Source organism: Coffea arabica, chromosome 8c, assembly GCF_036785885.1.
Source record: "Coffea arabica cultivar ET-39 chromosome 8c, Coffea Arabica ET-39 HiFi, whole genome shotgun sequence".
Taxonomy (NCBI): domain Eukaryota; kingdom Viridiplantae; phylum Streptophyta; class Magnoliopsida; order Gentianales; family Rubiaceae; genus Coffea; species Coffea arabica.
In genome coordinates, this window is record NC_092325.1 from 45,797,653 (window position 1) to 45,817,373 (window position 19,721).

At 37.8% G+C, this 19,721-nt stretch overlaps 2 protein-coding genes across 7 annotated transcripts; both read left to right on the forward strand.

Annotated features, from left to right (window-relative positions):
- The first annotated feature begins 4,350 nt into the window (after positions 1-4,350).
- LOC113705353 (short-chain dehydrogenase TIC 32 A, chloroplastic) lies at positions 4,351-9,743 on the forward strand. Of its 4 annotated transcripts, none has more exons than XM_027227179.2 (8): positions 4,351-5,064; positions 5,263-5,494; positions 5,944-6,023; positions 6,172-6,328; positions 6,738-6,819; positions 7,076-7,166; positions 7,285-7,375; positions 9,170-9,743. In XM_027227179.2, the coding sequence occupies exons 1-8, from the start codon at positions 4,941-4,943 to the stop codon at positions 9,285-9,287; spliced, it is 975 nt and encodes a 324-aa protein (XP_027082980.1). In that variant the 5' UTR covers positions 4,351-4,940; the 3' UTR covers positions 9,288-9,743. The 4 variants fall into 4 exon arrangements, with proteins under 4 accessions (XP_027082980.1, XP_027082982.1, XP_027082984.1 ...); XM_027227181.2 differs by lacking the exon at positions 9,170-9,743 and adding an exon at positions 7,957-8,355 and having other exon boundaries at positions 4,352-5,064; XM_027227183.2 differs by having other exon boundaries at positions 4,353-5,064; positions 7,329-7,375.
- Positions 9,744-10,888: 1,145 nt separating this feature from the next.
- On the forward strand, positions 10,889-16,437 carry LOC113707292 (uncharacterized). 3 transcript variants are annotated; one of them, XM_072063784.1, is made up of 12 exons: positions 10,889-11,085; positions 11,180-11,445; positions 11,580-11,653; positions 11,732-11,826; positions 12,424-12,521; positions 12,852-12,935; positions 13,518-13,598; positions 13,706-13,789; positions 13,912-14,007; positions 14,956-15,035; positions 15,753-15,844; positions 16,047-16,437. In XM_072063784.1, exons 1-12 carry the CDS (start codon positions 10,953-10,955, stop codon positions 16,382-16,384), a joined length of 1,521 nt encoding a protein of 506 aa, XP_071919885.1. In that variant the 5' UTR covers positions 10,889-10,952; the 3' UTR covers positions 16,385-16,437. The 3 variants fall into 3 exon arrangements, with proteins under 3 accessions (XP_071919885.1, XP_071919886.1, XP_071919887.1); XM_072063785.1 differs by having other exon boundaries at positions 15,756-15,844; XM_072063786.1 differs by having other exon boundaries at positions 10,955-11,093.
- Positions 16,438-19,721: the final 3,284 nt, after the last annotated feature.

A 19,721-nucleotide genomic window follows, 5' to 3' on the forward strand; every position in this document is an offset into this window, starting at 1 on the left:
CCCTTCTAATCAATCCTTTTAATTTGGGAGGAAGGGTTGAACGCCATCTTAATTCCACGAACAAATTTGTATTGATTTCCTGCACTAATTAACTAATTAGGTAATGGTGGTATCACCTGCTGACAATAATTAGTCGGACAAAACATTTTTGTCAGAGTTGCAATACGTGCATGTACGCCAGTTTCCTCAAGCGTCAAAACATACTTTTCATTAATTGAACTTTCAAGAAACACTGCCCGCAGGAGGAATCTCAATAATGCATGCATACCCCCATCAATGAACACGACATTACTGTACATTTTCTGGCTCCCCATTGTCGTACATGTTTCATACCTTCCAATGCAAGTAAAGGACCGTGCATGAATTAATAGTTGTCTTTACCAAAAATTTTTTTTTTTTTTTTAAAAAGAAGAAGAAGATTCTTGTTTCTTGCACGCTCGCAATTGGCCATAGTACTTAGTCAAATACAATAATTAGTTTTGCTTACCGTATCCCTGACTCCCAGCTACACGAGTATGAATAGAATGGTTAATTTAAATCAAAAGCTAAACTTTGGGGATCTGAATAAACAAAGCCCATGGTTGCATATAAATTCTCTCAACCCTGCCAAAGCTACTATGCTCCAGGCTTGATCCTCGGCAGGAGGACGAGAAAAGTGCCCAGCTTTAACCTTTTCTTCCCCTATTTCTGACATCTAGTCCCTATACATAAGAATTAGACCGGTCCATTACAGAAACCGTTGAAGTGGATTAGACTTGAGAGTTAGCTGGCTATCAACCATAAACAAATGTGTTCTCAAGCAACACGTAGCACTCTATACAGGAAGAGTGAATGGGATCTGATGAAGGTGGAAAATTAAAGGCAAAAAGAAGGTTTTAATAAACATTTAAAAATGGTTAGGTGGGGAATGTGAAGGCGATAGTCGACTCATAGCTTTGATTCTAAAGGATGCTCACAGCTCTGGAAGGGTTGCGAATTTCGAACGTAGGTACTTGCATCGAGCAGTTCGCTGTTTCGTTTTGAATCTCAAAATTTCTTCCCCATGTGCTAATATGCTAATACAAAAATCTAGCATTGGCTTTAATATTTCCGCTTTGGAAGACTAGCAGCTTAATCAAAATAAGTACTCTTCTTTTTCCTTCCGGAGACGTTTTAATTGACCTTCTATCTTTTGCTTAAACTTTAGTTTGACCGCGTACCTGTTGAAGTTGCTCCGGCAATTGCGTGGCTTCGCTTTCTCCTCCAGAAATTGAAGAACAGAGAGGCTCGAAAGATGCTTAACTTGACAATTTAAGTAGCAGTAGTATAACTTTTGCATTAGGGCTACCAGCTAGGTTCATGGGATTCATTTACATCATCGTCATGATCTACATGTACATGTATATAGGTACGTACACCATCTCCGGTCAACGATTATCGGCTGTGCCAATAATCGCCATGCACAACTCAAGCATATAATATAATTGTCGTGACTAATGTGAGCATGTGGCAAGGTCACATATATGTATATATACACACACTTGTGTTGTGACTTGTGAATGAGAGATCGACAATGGTGAATACTGGTCAAATTAATTAGTACATACTCAACCACTGAGCTTAGGCCATCAGGGAGGGATTTGGACTATAGGTGAGAGTTCAAGCATCACCTGCAGCAAAAAAAATCTAAAGATAATGTCATAAAACTCTCTTGATCTAGCCTCCTTAGACTCCTTCTCCCCCTAGATTAGGATAGAGTAGGTTATACAATGTATCGTTGGTAGCCAAAAAAAAATAATTAGTACATACTCGACTCTCAAGAAATGAAATAGGCATATTATCACCATAGGAAAAAGCAGCATTTTGCAAGATTAAAAAAAAAAAAAAAAAACACTTGCTACTATATATGTTAAGCAACAATAAGATAAAAGAGGCGAGTGGTGGCGGGGGCGTCTTGGTCCGCGCATGGATTGAAGGCACGGGAGCTGAAGAAGTGCTTCAAAAAGCTGAATTTTAGTGACTTCTTTTCCTTTTGTTATGCAACCTTTGTTGGCTCATAAAGGAAAAATAAATAAATAAACAACCATTGAAGGCCCTACCCACCTTTTCTCCTTTTTCCCGTCACAAAAGGGTGGCTCGAGTAATCATCATATTTTCTTCTACTTCTCCTTCATCTTTAAGAATTACTAACTAAGAAAGAACTAAGCATTGATTCGGCAATTATGAGATCATAACAGAAGTTCACCATATTTGGACTGTAGCATAGTTACCAGATTACGAGTCTTTTACGTCGTACCGTAACTGGAATCCTTATTCGTAAGATTCCTGATCAGAAAGTGATCAGCTATTTTAATCAAGATAATGGGAATCAAGTACGTACTCCACGCTTTGTTTGTATATTATGGTATGGGTTCCAAAAAATGAAATTTCTGACAAGTGTAGGAATCAAGAAGTCCTAGTTTTAGTGATAAATAACACAGAAAAGATGCCTTGGAAGGGAAGAGAAACAAAGGATGGATGGATACGTGATATACTTTGACAATGAAAAGTGGCATTTGTGGCGTCCCATGATAGTAATACAATTGCATGTGTTGGCACATTCAAGATAATAATGTAAATCAGGCGGGTTTCTTCATTGAAGGGTTGGGAGGGTTTAGGTCATTTGCGAATGATTGACCAGTAATTTCTGTTATGTATCCCAAGATAGAGACACATTAAGAGAGCAAATCACAGATTCGAGGCCGTAGATTGACTCGTCTCCCTACCCTCACGTGCGATCCCTCTTTAACTATTGATTATCAAGGAAAACTATCAAGACTACCCTTGTGCAACCTTGAATTTTATCCCACTCTTGATTTCAATCTTTACCCCCCCCCCTTCAATGTAACGTAACGTATGTACTGGTTCTCGAATTTGAAATCTCTCACTTACACTGTCTTTTTTTCTCGTGTTACCCATCTCATCCCTCCCCCTTTCCCCCTTCTTACAACTATACTCAGATTTCACGATTTCTTTCTGAGTTTTTCATTTTTGAAAATTTTTCCCGTGTTGGGTTAGCCTTTGTGTGGATTGTGGCCTATTTGTGTTGGTGCAATTGGTGTTTAATTAAATCACCGACCGTTGCCTCTAACCAATCACAGTTTTACAATGCCAAACCAGCAAACAGTTGACTTTATTTTCTTTGACGATCGAAATACCTTTTAGTTTAGCTTGTCCCTACTTCTGTATCCGTAAGATGATCAACATTTTCCATTGCACGATGATCTTGGTATTCTAGGTACAACTTTTGAATTGAATGCTATTTTTCCCATTCCCTGATCTTTAAATTGAATGCTATTTAAGTTTTCCCATTCCCTGGCGTGACAACCATGTAAGAAAAAGTTAAGGGTAAAACGTCTAGGTCATTTAATTTTCACATGATAGTTTCTACATGTCTAAATTCAGCCAATATTTAATGGATACTTTGATTCTTCTGCATAATTTACAAAAAAAAAAAAAAATGCTATGTGCAAATTTGTTCATAAATCGAGACATACAACAATGATAAGGTTGTGATTGTTTTGGGGGAAGCTATAGGTTGGATGATAAGGAGAGAGTGTGTAAGTGAGAGATCTTACACCAAAAAAAAGGTTATGATTATTTTGATGGCATTTTATTTCTTTTAAAAAAAAAATTTTAGTCAATCAATAACTTTTACTCCTACTCTAACCTAAGCGATTAGAGGGAGAAGATCCCACTTTTAGATCACACGGATACACTACTAATCTAGCCTAATCTAAAGGGAAGGGGTAAGGGGAGATGATCAACTAAGATCAGCCACATATTGTGTCAAATTTGAACCTTGAGCATCACCAAAGAGGATGATGATCACTGGATCAAATGGCCGGTGGTCCTGACCTGCAATCAAACATATACCTTATATTTCACTTGATAGTCAACTCACCTAAGGAAAGTTAGTTGATGGCATTTTAATTCATTATCATTTGTAGTAGTACATTTTATTGGTACAGAAAAAACTTACGGCAACGTATTACTTGTATAATAAAAAGGACGGTCTAAAATGGTGAATCTGGTAAGAAAGAAGGCAAAATCACACAAAACAAGAAAAGATAACCGGAAAAAACAAGAAATGAAAAAAGAAGGAAAGGTAGAAAGTGGCGGTCAAGTTAGTTAAGAGACCGGTTGAATTTGAAATTAAAGAAAGAGTTAAAGCTTTACTGGTACCCAAAAAAAATGGAAAATCAATTAAAATATGCATCAATCAAATGACAAAGATATAATACGCGCCAACTCTCCTAATAATTGATTCCCTAATCCCTCCCTTTCTCCCTCCTAAGTCGTGTCATTATAAAAATCCCATCTCCTCCTTTTCCTTCTTTTCTAGTATCATCTTTGATCACCAGCCAAGCCATCTATCCATCATCCTCCTCCTCCTCCTCCTCCTCCAAAAGAAAGAGTTCATTTAGTAGTATTATATTGTCTGCGCTCCGTGAGTTGCAGCCTTCAGCGGCTAACAGACGCCAGCAATTCTCTGTCTCAGCCCGCACAACTAGTAGAAATTAATTGACAAGAGCAAAATCAAAAGTCTACGTCCACCATCACATCCACAAGCACTAGCAGTCCAGCAGTAACCATTATTGCTTACGTAAATTGCAAGCACTATTCCTCCTGCACTATTCCCTGTCTGCCGACTCTCCGGAAAAGTATTTTCTACTACATCTTTCTGCATTACACAGCACCTTCCATCACCTACAGTGGCAGTCGTCAATTCATTGCTCGATGTATATGCATGGACCCCGAAAAGTGATGGTATGGTAGCTTCTTCTTGCTACCACTTAGCTTAGCTCATTCCCTAGTAGTATAAGTTACAGGTCCCATGCCACCGACTAAATACTCGTAGTACAGAATTAAACGCTGCTGCTTTTATATACTACGTTATAATTCTCCATCATCAAGTGCAAATGCTGGAAACTGTTAAGTACCTGCTTGGCTCTGCCGGGCCAAGCGGCTTTGGCTCCAAGTCCACCGCCGAACAAGTCACCGACTACTGCCCTGATCTCCGCTCCATCACCGCCATCATCACAGGTAAAATAATATCCCAAAGGAAAAATAGCCACACCATCAAAGGGTTCCATTCTCCCTCCCTCGCTCCATCCTGTCACCTCCCACCCCTGCCTAGCTTGGTTACGTTTTCTCTTAGACAGTTATACTATGACTGTTATATTTTTATGGTTGTTTAGTATATTGTCGCATTAATATATATATATATATATATATATATAGGTGCGACGTCGGGGATCGGTGCTGAAACGGCTAGGGTGTTGGCTAAGCGGGGAGCCAGGCTGGTCCTCCCTGCCAGGAGCCTCAAAGCCGCCGAGGATAGCAAGGCTCGAATTTTGTCCGAGTTTCCAGAGTCCGACATTATTGTCATGCCTCTTGATCTTAGCTCTTTCTTCTCCGTTAGAAAGTTCGTTGCAGACTTCCGCTCTCTTAATTTACCCCTTCATCTCCTCATGTAAGTACCCGTTATTGATCACACTTCCAAAAAACCCCTCGTTTTTCCCCCTTTTTTCTCTTGGATTACTCTTTTCGTTGTATTTTACAAAAATATGCATTAGTAGCAGAAATGCTTGTTAACTGTTTTTCATAAGATAACAATAGTAGTATGATGTTCCATCCGAGTACTGCAATTTTTTAGTATATGTGTAATTTTTTTTCTATAAAATATTTTCTGGAGATGGTACTACGTACGGTTACGGGGTTTATTCCTTCATTTGGTAGAAGATAGGACAGAGGGGAATGAGTTGCAGATGTTAGTACGTTATGGTTAAATGTTAAGAGTTAGTATTTGTTTATTTTATGTATAGGTATCTTCAACTGAAGATGCAGAATTTTTCAAGTACTCGATCTTGAAAATTACGTAACGTGTTTCCTTAATCAAGTGTCTCACTAAATCTGTAACAGAAACAACGCCGGAAAATTCACACAGGAGCATGCCATTTCCGAGGATGGAATCGAGATGACCTTTGCTACCAACTATTTAGGTAATGTTTCCAATAAGAAAGAAAGGGAATAGAAAAAACAGATAAACTGGCACGGCCATGCATATATGATAGATGTATGTGAATAACAGGTATGCAATTGTGTGCTTTTTGATTTTTTGGGATTTTTTTTTTTTATTTAAAAAAACAGGTCACTTCTTGTTGACAAAGCTGTTGGTAACCAAGATGGTGGAGACTGCCAAGTCAACCGGCGTTCAGGGAAGAATAGTGAACGTGTCTTCGAGCATCCACAGCTGGTTCTCCGGTGACCCGATCAGTTATCTGAGTTCCATAACCAGAAGCAGAAGGTGAGCAGTTTGATTAATGCAACAAATCACAAACATTAAAGACAGGGATCGCAACCCGATACCGAAGTAAATGCAGCTGTTTTAAGCAGCAGGCCGGGTCAAAAAAAAAAAAAAAAAAAAAAAGAATTGAAAAAGGGCAGACTTCACTTCTTTAGTCCTGTATCTTGCAAGCAATATTAGGACAGACAAGAGTACATGATACGTGGCACTTAATTTCAACTTGTGAGAATATATATATATATATAGTCACAACTAAGAAGTATCAATGCTTTAAAATATGCAAATCCCTCCTTAATTAATTACGTACAGAAATTAAGAATTTGTGGAGCTAGCTTTTGTTTTATCTTTTGCCTTTGGTTGTTGGTTAATGAAATGGTCTTAGAAGATTATTTGTGTTGGGGCTGGACAGTCATTACGATGCAACACGTGCATATGCTCTGTCGAAGCTGGCTAACGTTTTGCACACCAAGGAACTTGCTCAGAGACTCCAAGTAAGTTTCCTGATCGATCGAACTGCTGCTGTACTACTACTACTACTGCTACGTACTTGTGGATGGCACGGCGGTGATCAATTTTATGTTGTCGTAGTCGTAGTGAATTCTGCTACCGGAAAAAGTAGATTTTGTTGGTATCTAATCTTAATGAGGTTGCAGGTGTCGGTATTGGTGGATACAAAAGGCATATAGTAGTAGTAACTTAAAGATGGGAGTGGTGATCGATAATTAATATGGCCGGTGAATGTCGCAGGAGGAGATGGAGGCGAATGTGACAGTGAATTGTGTACATCCAGGGATTGTGAGAACTCGACTTACTAGAGAACGAGACGGTCTCATTACCGGTCGGTACCCCAATTCATTCATCATCAACACTTCAAGTAATTAACTGTGTGTGCATGCATGCGTTTGCGTTTTTTTTTTTTTTTGTCTAGGATATGCCTAGTCTTGTGTCTTTAACAGGATCCAGATACAATTTACAAACATATACACATGTGGCCGTGCAGATCTGGTGTTCTTTTTGGCTTCCAAGCTCCTCAAAACCATCCCTCAGGTTAGGTTGATTACTGCCACTTTTTTTTTTTTTTTTTATATTTATATTTAAGCCTGCCCTTTTCATGTATGCATGCATTACACAGCCAACTCCCTTGGGGGTGGGTTCAAATAGAATAGTTGAGGGGTGACACGACACACCTCCTTTAAACCAATTTACACCACTATTCATTCTTGAAGTACACCAACCACTATATATGTATACATATATAGCACAGCTCGACTGAGGGCGCATTTATTTTTATCTGCATGTCATGTCTCTTTGCATTTTTTTAAGTAAGTGTGTGTGTGTGTGTGTATATATATATATATTGACATCTCGAACAGGGTGCATTAGGCTCTTGCGTGCTTTCATTCATTCCACTGCCATATGCAATAAATTATTTATCATCATATGTTGAGACAAGTAAAAAATTAATCGAAACATGCAGTATATAAGATGCAAAAGTGCATTATTTTTTTTTATTCTCATACGTACTGAGTGAGACTCGAACAAACCTTCCTAAGTCCAAACGAACCAAAAGACAAGAGAGCAGCTGCAACGACAATAATGTGTGTAAAAATGAATCTCTAATTATTCAGGCTGCTGCGACGACTTGCTACGTGGCAACTCATCCGAGACTCTTAAACGTGACCGGAAAATATTTCGCAGACTGCAATGAAGCTCCAGCCTCAAAGTTGGCATCCAACTCGTCGGAAGCTGCACGGATTTGGTCTGCCTCTGAAACCATGATTTCCAAGCTAGGATCCGTATTTAATTAATACTAATTAATGCCTTTCTTCAACATTAATTAATTAGACTATACAAATGGTATTGTACGTAGCACATGTTATATATCAAGGATACATAGGAAAAGACGTACAGTATATATATACAAGAAAATTATGTATAGCAAAATTATGCACTAGTTCATAATTACAGGATGTAGTTTGTAATGCTAGGAGCAAAATGGATATATATATATATATGGTTCCATGTGAGCGGTTGGGATTTTTTTTATTTTTTTTTTATTTTTGGGAGCATCTTTTGGGGCCTACTAACATGGCATCATCAGATAAACCCCCAACTACAAGGGTGATCGTGGGAATATGAATGTATCGCGCGATATATATATACATATATATATATATATATATATATCCTCCTCCTCCTCTTCGATCGGCTCCTCCTCCGTTTATGGTTGTTGAGTTGCATGCAGCTTGACTTGATCGCCTATTGGCTGCTACAACAAACAAAATGATATGGATCGGAGTATTTTTTTACTACGTACGTGTTCTGTTGCATATGAGCTTAACTCGTGCACAAGTACATTTCTTACTGCTAATGAACTTACCACTTTAATTATGGAGACAGTAGTCTTAACTCTTTGAAATATTATAAGAAAAATCAGTGACAATTTGGTCTTAAAGATTCCAACTTTCAAGCACTTTTAGTTCTTAAAGATACCTCAAGTTAGGTTTCACATTCACCACAACAAAAGATATGCACTTCTAGCTAGTTTCCATCTCTAAAGTCAATTACCCTGTAACCAAAGTCATGATAAAAAGTTGAAAGAAGATTGAGCTTTGAACATTTACAAGTTGAAAAAAGTTTAAAACCCAGCTGGCACATAATTTGGCGTCATTCTAGGAGTTGGCAATAGTTTCTTGGTTTACTGCTTGGACGCATATCAAAGAAGGAAGAAAAATCTCTATACTTTTCATCCAAAATTTTACTACTATTTTATAGTTACTTGACGATAAGTCACTGTCTGTCACTCTTGCTTTCTGACATCTTAAATGCCTAATTACACAGTAGTATCCACGGAAAACTGGGTAGCCTCCTTTTGGAGCCACCTATGGTATCACTTTATCAAGGAATGGACTCCCAAGAATGGTGGACCAAACCACCGACTTTCAGGCCATCGACTTGACGACACTCGTTCTTGAGAAAAGGAAGCAGATGCTGGTCTGCTACGAGAGAAAAGTGCTTCAGCTACACATTGCTGCATTATACGCCATTTATTTGTGTCGCTTTATCCTTTGCCCACCACGGTCTGCTTTCTGCATCGGATAGCAACTTGAGGTGGATTTGCCATCTCTATGGCGTCTCATTCACTACTGCTTTTCAGACCTCCATTAATGTTCGTCGTCTAGGCTGGATGGTGTCAACAAATGGATATACAGGAAGAAATTTATCTGCATAATCCCCAGCTGCCAACCTAGGCTTCTATTTGTGATCAAAGCTGCTCATGTCATAATTAATTGTGCTAATGAGCTTTAACTCATGCACAAGGACATTTCTTACTCTGCTAATGAACTTGCCACTTTATATGGAGACGGTCTCAACTCTCAAGAATATTAAGAAAAATCAGTGACAATGATTCTACCCCTTTACATGTGGAGAAGAAAGTATGTATTAGCCCAATTCAGTCTAAACCGTATTTATAATGCAAACTCACTAGAAATCTCACACGCATATAACTCATCAAAACGTAATCTCCGACAGGCAGCAATGTATAAACAGTCGTTTCACCATATATTAATAATCTTTAAAAACACCAAGATGCCATACATTACAGACAAACTTCAACGAATTGAACTACGACATATCAAACAAATTTCGTATGGTTGTATTGGTTCTATTTGCTGTTTGATGACCTTTTAGAGCAATGCTTACATATTTACGTATAAAGTCAAGAACGGTGCCTTTTATATAGCGTAGTAGTACCAATATTGGTTCCCATTTTCAAGTCATAAGTTAACTATAACTCATAAGGGTGTGTTTCAAGAAAATGAAGTCTAAAGTTCGAATTTATTAAATTACTGAATCGTTAACCATTCAAAACTTAACATTTGAAATTATTCTGCATTAAATGATAACTGAATAATTTATCACTTATGTTTTGAATAAATTTTGTCTAAATAATTCAAAACCACTTAATTAATTAAGATGTTTTTATTTTTTATTATCAAACACGTCTTAATTTATTAAAATATGAATTCATTAAGTTTAAACGCTGAATTGGATTGTCTAGCAGGACCTAAGTATCCATCTTTCTTGTGTTCTTTTCCGCGAAAATTACTACATACTACATGTGAAGTAAAAAAACCAGCAACCTTTTGACTCTACTTCTAAGATAATAATGCATTATATCCATGCCATTTCATTACTGCAGGATAAAATTGAACTACAACTACACAGCACCAACTTTAAATATCAAAATCGCAAAACCCGTTACTTAATGGTCGTAGATCTCTTGATCATAATGGATACGATTTTTATTTTTTCATGCTGAATATATTTGTGCATTGAAATTTGTGACTTTTGGACAACTATATATACCATTTTAAAAGTGGAAGAATATTAAAAGTACAAAACCTTTTGATCCCCAAGTTTCAGAATCGATTTAAGAGTTTTGCAAATGTATAAAGCTTTGGGCCATTGGGTTTCATAAAGCCCACTTTGAACAGACCCGAAATTGCTAGTAGAGTGAGGGCTTCCCAGAACTCCGATCCATCTCTTAAACCCTCTGGACCTTAAAAGTTAAAACCCCCGATCGGAACTGCACTGCCCAGCTCCACAAGGCCACCCAGAAATGGCGTCCTCGGTCTCGGGGACGATCGTCCCAAGATTCACGGCCGACACTCTCCGCTCCGCCGCCAAACTCTCCCAAGGCTGCCACGTGGTCCCCGTCCGCCTCCGCCGGGCCATCAAAAAATACCTCCGTGGTACACATGTATTCCCATCTCTCGCTGCACAGAAGGTGAATTGATCTTAAAAGGTTTGTGATTGAACATTTTCTTGATCATTGCTTTGTTGTAGAAAAAGAGGACCCACATATGAAAAGGAAAGTGTTGAGCTTGTCTGAATCCTTTCACGAAGTCAAGGAAGTGAATCTGCTGCTGCCGAGGTCGACTTCAAAGGAGCTAGTGGAAGATCCCCTGAAGAGCATGCAAAGCTCAAAAAGATGGAAGATTAAGAGTGCTTATGGGGACATTGGCCTCAAGTATAGAGATGATGAGACTATTGCCTACGTGGCATCTCGGATGCCGGCCGTCTATGCCGCCTGCTACAGAGTACTCAGCGAGGTAACGCAATTTATAAACTAAAGCGAGCCCATTTGAATATTTCAGTTGTTGGGTATGGTTAGAAATGTAAAGCCCCACAATGAGAAATGTAAAGTTGTTTTTTTTTCTCTCTGTTTTTTGTTGCAAATTTTAAGGTGAAGAGGAGATTGCCGGATTTTTCTCCTGCTAAGGTGTTGGATTTTGGGGCTGGGACTGGTTCTGCAATGTGGTGAGTAATTTGCTAGGAGGGGGGAGGTGGGGTGTGTGTGTTTAATGGCATTGATGATTGAACTTGGTTGTTGTGAAGGGCTTTGAGAGAGGTTTGGCCGAAGTCGATGGAAAAGATCAATTTGATAGAGCCATCACAGTCTATGCAGCGGGCGGGGCAGAGGCTTATAAAAGGTAAATATTTGCTGCGTTGCTTGAGTTCGAACAATCCTTACGTTCTCACTCGTCTAACTTCTTCCTTTAGCTGTTTACGCATGGAGTCTTATCGAGTCTTGTAAAATGTTTACGCATGGAGTCTTATAAAGGTTCCCTTTTTCCACTCTTATTTCACGTTGTTAGTACAGATGCTTGAAGTACCTTCAGTTTAATTGCTAAAGATTATTTTTGTACAATTCAATAAGCCCAAAAAGGAAAAAAGTGAAATTAAGTTTAGGTAAAGAAATTAGATTATTGTTTTCTTTGAACATGGATACCACAATACAGCAACTCGATGTATTGATTGCTGTACCTTTTAACTGAAACAAATTCCAACCTAATTTCTTGAATTCCAATGTAGATGAGCAATATGTCGAATTAAGTGTTCTTAGGCATCTAGAGTTACTAAGCAGACAGCCTTGCAAAATAACGGGTAGCTTCATATGCTTTGAGAATTATTGTTGATTTGAGGCTCAATTTTCTATGTTTCTCTTGTTTTCTCATTGGAAAGTTATTATGGAAGGATTTCCGATGGTTTTGGTATGAGATATCAGTAGTATTCTATGATTATTGTAGATCTAAAAGATTTGCCGTTTATTCAAAGTTATGGCAGCATTCAAGCACTGACTCAGAGTATCAGTAAGTCTGAGAGACAGCATGATCTTGTAATTGCTGTAAGTATCCTCATTACCCGTATTGTTAGTTGTATTTGTCAAATATAACGTGATTCCTTGCTGCATATGGGCTTTCTAAGAGAAATCTCCCAAAAGGCCATGTAACACCAGCTACCATATATAGTTTCTGGCATTTTGAAGTTTAACCTCCCTATATAGTCTTAAAATGTTGCAACAAACAGCCCTACAAGGGACTCTTGATTTCAGCACTGAGTACAGTATTTTCACTTCAATTTCTATCTCAAATAGTATATTGTGCTAGAAGTCTTTGTGGATTTCTTAAGTGCTACTGCCTGATCAGTGTCTGTTGTTCTCTATTGTTGGGTGTAGTCATATGTGCTTGGGGAGATACCATCTCTAAAGGACAGAATTACTGTTGTACGTCAACTCTGGGATCTTACTGGGGATGTCCTGGTAAGTTTATTCAGATCCATGCATGTGCATACCGGTTTAGCAAGGGTATATAGCACTCTTAGGAACTATGATTGCTTTCAGAACTTCCTGAGAACCATGGTGATTAGATATCTTTTCAATGCATGATCTCTGAGGATAAAAAGACATATCTAGGGTCATCTTTTCATGCACATAGCAGATGATATTGGCATAAAATTCCAAATGGGCTTAGTATATCTGAGTTCATTTTTAGGTGCCATCGTCACATGTTTCTATCAAGCCAGAAATGACAGTGGAATACTAGTTGAATTAAGTAACTCATGGAGTTTACTTTACCATGAACTATGAAATTGAAGCCTTGTTATCTAGTAAGGAGCCAAGTTTTGTAGATTGACTTGAGTATTTGGGATCTTTTCCTTCTGGGGAACAAAAGAAATTGCAAACAGTTGGGCTGTTTTTGGGTACCAAGTGATTGAGTTTAACAAGCTGTATGTGGATATTATGCTGTTCAAGCCAACTTAGTTGATCTAGCAATTTATGCTTCCCAATAGGTTGAAGTAGATGCTCCATGTCAGAAAGTTTAACATATTTGCTTTGGAACAGATTCTTATTGAACCTGGAACACCAGAGGGATCTAATATCATATCCCAAATGCGATCTCATATTTTATGGATGGAAAGCAGGGTGAGAGTGCTTTTGATTGATACTGCTTTAGGCTTCTTATGATGTATTTCATTGGCACAACTGTTTTATCCCGACTCACATATAGTTTTGTCAAATAACTTTCACAGAAGATCCGCAAGTTGGAATCTGCATCTCATAAATCATCTAAGAGCTTGATAACGATGAAAAGTGGTGCATTCATTGTTGCTCCTGTGAGTTAGATACTGATATCCTTTCTATATTTCCTGGGAGATTTTCTATCGCGTCAGTGATGCTGTTTGAGAATAAATTTGTTAGGTACCTGTCTTGTTCATTACTTGTGTTGTTACTGCAGTGTCCACATGATGGGCGTTGCCCACTATATAATACAGGAAAATATTGTCATTTTGTCCAACGGTTGGAGAGGACAACATCACAGCGAGCTTACAAGGTTGTTCTCTAAACTTGGTTCACCATGCCTTCATGACTTGTCTCAAAAGTGGGTCTAACTTTGGACGAAATATTGAAAAACATGTTGATCATGTTACTGTAGTTCTTCTAGGTTCATGCTGTATCTCTTGATCGATTGATGTATCAAGGGAACCGGGTTTCATCATTCTGTGACGTCTAATAGATAATCATTTTGCCATCGGATGAACTCTTGAATTTCCTACAACTTCTTCGATCATGCAATTTGCTTGCATTCGTTGGACATTAGAATCATAGGCACTTTCTTCTAATTGTGTTTCATATCCTTGTTTCGAAAAAATTGGACTGTGTTAAGAATCTACTTCTCATTATAGCTTGCATAAGCGCTATATTTTCTTGAGTCTACAATGTTTTGTATCCACTTCTAGTATACTGCCAATATAACTTGCTGGTATATGTTTCCAGCTCTTGTTATGACATAGGATGAAGAATTTTTCTGACAATTGTATATCAGGTCTTTATTAATCTCGTATTGGTTACTAATTCAGTTTCCAATAGGTGTAGGAATTTGTTTAGATTTTGTTTTACATGCAATTCCATATCTTGTTTGGTCTTCGGTTGAAGAAGATTGCTTTTGAAGTTCGGAAGCACTTTTCTACTAAGTCTAGCTATTAAGTGTGAGTGACTAAAAATCTTAGATGTTGACCCCTGGTCCTGTTTGCCATTAGCCACCAGTGGATGCTTTATCAGCTGCTTACAACTTTTTGCTTTCTGCTTCTATATTTTTTCTTACTTAATTCACCGAGCATTAGTTTCAAAAAAAAGTACTAATTGAATATCTGTAGATGCCGTTTCTTTTTCATTTCATTTCATCATTGTGGACCTCTTCTTTCTTTATCTAGAAGCTATCTCAGTATTAGTAACATAGAGGTGGTCCACTCTCCTTACCTTCGTGTGGTTGATCTTTTAGAGATCCAGGGGCAAGCCCTTGCGTGGTTATGAAGATGAGAAATTCAGTTATGTTGCTTTCAGAAGAGGACGACGACCAAGGTAAGCACTATTGCAATCTTATTATTGATGTGGGATCATATAACAATAGTTAAGAAACCTCAAATACAAGTGAGATTAAAACTAAAGAAGAGAATCCATCTGTCAATTCCTAGTCTCATAGTTTAAATCATCAAAAAGCACTCAAAGGTCATTGGCACTCTGTTTTTAGTTTGTGTCATCATACTTATTAGCTAGAATTGCTTATTTTTTCTGTGAAATTCTTGTATTATTATACACTACGTGGTCGATCCTGAATTTTTTTAGAGGGGAATTCGTGCTGCCCTTTGTTTGGGAGATTAAAAATGCCATCCATAGTTTTCGAATTGGTAATTCAGTCAGTCGTAGGAGGATCTCAATAATTTTTGTAGTTATTCGGTAACTACAAGTTTATTGGGTGATTTTATACACGTAAATTTCCAGAACATTAGAAGCATATGCGTATTTTGATATGCCCAGTCTTGTTGAACAGATACAGCTTCTCATTTTACTGCCATCGATAGGGAGAGTAATTTTACATGATAGCAGTTTTTCAAAACCTGCCCTTTAGAAGCCCACATATTGGACAACTTTTGGATGTCTTTTTTCCTGCAGAAAACTTCTGTGTTGTACCTAATATTCATCTCTCTCCCTATCTCCCCTCCCCTCTCTCTCTCTCCCTCTCTTTCTCTCTCTTAAAATGTCTCTTTGCAAGCTTATGTAAGCTCATGATTTTTGAAGCAGAGAACCTTGGCCGCTGAATGGTATGAAATTTGACACGTTGAAGGAGCAACATGCTAAAAGAAGTCCTGAGGATTTAGAGATTGATTATGGTACTTTTGTCTCCTCCTGTGTTAATCTTCGACTTTATTAATATTCAAAATTCTGTTTATAGAATTTTGTACCATGGATAGACAAGAGTATGGAAGAATGTAAAACCTCCGATCATATTGCGTTTGTGCTACAACCTTTTGTTCTTTTTACTGGCTAGCTTAGCTAGGAACTCTTTTTAAAAGGCCTAGTCTCGTATTGCAGAGGACCAAATTGAGTCGGAAGTTGACGATGATGAGCAGGAACAAAATCTCGTTTCCTACAATTCTGACATTACAGAAACTGATGCCATTACTGATGATGATGATGATAGTGGGGAAGAAGCAGAAGAAAGAGGCCGTGCTGACGTTGGTAGCGGCTGGGGAAGAATCATTTATTCTCCAATCAGGAGAGGGAAGCGGGTTGAGATGGATGTCTGCCGGGCAACGAATCGGGATGGTACTGAAGGCTTATTCGATCGCATTGTTGTTACACAGAGTAAAAACCCAACGCTGCACCATCAGGCACGAAGATCCCTCTGGGGAGATTTGTGGCCATTTTGAAATGGTATCAAGTTTTTGGGAATATATATATTTATATATTATTTTCTCTCGTAGTTGTAGATGTAAAGTAATTCGCGTTTGTATGATGGGTGATCAGGCGTTGAGCTAAAAGAAAATGTACCGTGTATCAAAGTTTCATATAGGGGTGCAAACGAGCCGAGCCGAGTCGAGTTTTAGCCTTATCGAGTCGAGTCTTAACTTAATTTCATCGAACTCGAGCTCGAGCTCGACGAGTTGGTAATTTTCAAGCTCGAGCTCGAGTTCGAGCTCGAAAAAAATAAAAAATAATTATTTTATTTTTAAAAAAATTAATAAAATAATATTTTTTTTTAATAAATAATAAAATATTAAGGATATTTATGTAATTTTACTATTAAAAATAAAAATAAAAAAATAAATATATATATACTCGAGCTCGCGAGCCGGCTCGCGAGCTCGCGAGCTTAATGTTTTGAGCTCGAGCTCGAGCTCGACTCTGGCTCGAGCAGCTCGAGCTCGACTCGAGCTCGATATTGATCGAGCTCGACTCGAGCTCGAATCGAGCCGCTCGCGAGCGGCTCGATTCGTTTGCACCCCTAGTTTCATATGCCTAATCTCCCTGATCCCGCGCGAGTTTAAAAAAGAGCTATTGTACAGAAAACTTGTACTCGGATTCTTTTTTTTTTTTTTTTTTTTTGGTATCATCTGAAATCAAAGTCCAATATGATTGGACGCCCAAGAACTATCAAGGACCGTACAATGAATACGAGTGAGGGATCACGGGTGGCTTTGTGCATTTTGTACATCGTGTAATTTTGTTTGCACGTCGAGTTTGTGAGTTTCATACATGTTATGAAAATCAAAATACAAAACGTGATTTGGATCATACAATTTTTTGTGATCAAACCCTGGCCATGAACCGTGCAGCAGGAATGGTCCTTCTGAATGCCTTATCCAGGACCAGCAGGAGTGAGTGAGTGATGGGGTCGATGGCATTGATGTATCGGTACCACTGGCCTCTTAAATTTTATGACCTTTCATTCACTCCCTCGCTGGCTTCCTTTAATTTTTTTTTTTTGTTTTGTTTTCTGGTTTCTTTTTTTTTGGTGCCCCCATGGGGGGGGGGTCCTTATTCCCAGTCTTTCCATCGGGAAAATTGTTCTTGTGACCACGGTTGGTACTTATTTGGCCAGACTGGAATCGTACCCTGCGTACGTACTTGCAACAATATTCATGATTTCATTCATTAGTGCGTGTGTGTGTGTGTGTGTGTGATGGTATTTCTGATCCAACGGATCTGTCGCTGAATTACGTACTTTGTATTAATTGTTTGTATTTGACGGAAATGCTCAGATTAATTAATAATATGCCATGTTTGAAGATGTATACAACACAACACGTACGTTAATTAATTAAAGTCATGCATGCACATTGCACAGCAACTTCAAGCAAGGATCAAAACTGCTGCTTAGTTAAATCCTACTTCTTCTAATTAGCTGTCCATAAATTATACATAAATCGAAAAAGAAAAAAAAAAAAAAGGGCTACAAGCTAACGTCAACGGCAACGATATTAATAGACTAATAATTGGACGAAACTTGTTTTACAAAATTACACGCATCTTGATAACTTAACCTTCTCTTTATTCGATGTGCAATATCAATCTTGCGAATCTTTCTCTTTAGGACTTGGCCTTTTTTGTGTGTTACTAATATTTTTTTCAAACCATGATGACATTAACCCCGCCGCCCGGGGGGGGGGGGGAGCAAAGAAGGTACGGCGGTCACAATTTTATATCAATAAAATCATGAAACAGCGACAATGCAATATTTTTTTCATAGACAGAAGAAGAAACACACATAATTAGATTAGAAACACTCAAGAGTCATCGCCAAATTGGATCCAAAGATCGATTTAAAGGGGATCCACAAATCAACACCATCCAGCCAATCAGTGACAGACCGACAATGCAATATAGTAATATATATTTTATGGACAATGGTCTGACAAGAGTCACGAAGGTTGGTGATCCAAGGTGGACCTTTGTAGTTTTGTTATCATTCATTTATTATTTTGTTACTATTAGGACTCAGATGGAGTAGTAGGAGTTATTTTATTTGTACTATAGATATAAATATCTAATAGGATGGAAGAATCAAGTGGCCCTTGACAATCAGGAACACCACTGCATGTTTCCCTCATTTGTCTGTCACGGCGATGTCATGAAAAATGATTAATACATAGTCCACCATAATTATAAAGAAAAGCATTTTCTTTAAGTTGATCACTGGGGACGACTCAGGAGCCGCCTGCACAGTTCACAATAATGGCGCTTTGATAAATTATTTTGATTCTTTTTTAATTGATTTTTGCTGAATAAATTAAACAAGGCAGATCACATGTGCATATATATATATATATATATATATATATATATATATATATATATATATCTAGCTGCCTTTTGAAAAAGTAGCATGGATCCCAATGTCCAGCCAATTCAGAGGAGGATGGAGGACCTAATTTTTATTGAGGATCTAATCAAGTCGAGTCGAACTTGAGTATTACTTACTCGAACTCAATTCAATTGAAAAATATAGGTATTGGGCTACCTTGTTTTAAAGTTTGTTAGTTTTTGAAGGTATAAATTAAGAAATAACGCATTTAGAAAAAAAAAAAAAAAAAGGAATAAGCCAGAGGGCTCAAATCTAAAGCCCTTCACTTGTGCTTCCTTTCCTTCCAACCATCCAACCCATCTCTTACCCCCACCATAAACCACACTTTAGTTAGTGTTGCAAAAAAGAAAAAAAAAATACTTTACTATTCATTGATCAATTAACACCTTAGTTCATTTTAATTGATAATATTTCATTCTGAATCAAATTATAAGCCAATATCCTTGTGAAAACGGCATCATTAAAAAAAAAATGACATGTGAATGCTAGCCTTCGATCTCTGTCTAATTGTAACTCTATAGCCTTTAATTTGTGTATCTATTAATTCTTCTTCAAATAGTGGTAAAACAAATTTTGTCTTTATCATATCTCATAGATTATTGACTACCAAATAAGTCTAAAATTTAACAGCCTAATTTTGGTAAGTATCATCACCAAAAGTTGAAACATTTGACAAAAAAATTCCTTCCTATCATAGCTTTAAACTGACGAAGGATCTTCGCCAAATACACTTTCTCAAAAAGTAACCTTCTCCAAATGTACTCACTCTCAAAAAGTAACACAAGCCCTCGAGATAGAGGCACTTAATACTGCTTTGTTGGTTTTTTAGGACGTAAATTAAGAAGTCACACCTTAATTAGCGTTGTAAAAGAATAGGTTACTATTCATTAATCAATTTCTCC

Coding starts and splice junctions, on each gene's coding strand:
- LOC113705353 (XM_027227177.2), top strand. CDS start 4,941: ATGCTGGAAACTGTTAAGTACCTGCTTGGCTCTGCCGGGCCAAGCGGC. Junction 5,065..5,262: donor CATCACCGCCATCATCACAG/GTAAAATAATAT, acceptor ATATATATATAG/GTGCGACGTCGGGGATCGGT. Junction 6,024..6,171: donor CTTTGCTACCAACTATTTAG/GTAATGTTTCCA, acceptor TTAAAAAAACAG/GTCACTTCTTGTTGACAAAG.
- LOC113707292 (XM_072063784.1), top strand. CDS start 10,953: ATGGCGTCCTCGGTCTCGGGGACGATCGTCCCAAGATTCACGGCCGAC. Junction 11,446..11,579: donor GCTACAGAGTACTCAGCGAG/GTAACGCAATTT, acceptor GCAAATTTTAAG/GTGAAGAGGAGATTGCCGGA. Junction 13,599..13,705: donor TTTTATGGATGGAAAGCAGG/GTGAGAGTGCTT, acceptor TAACTTTCACAG/AAGATCCGCAAGTTGGAATC.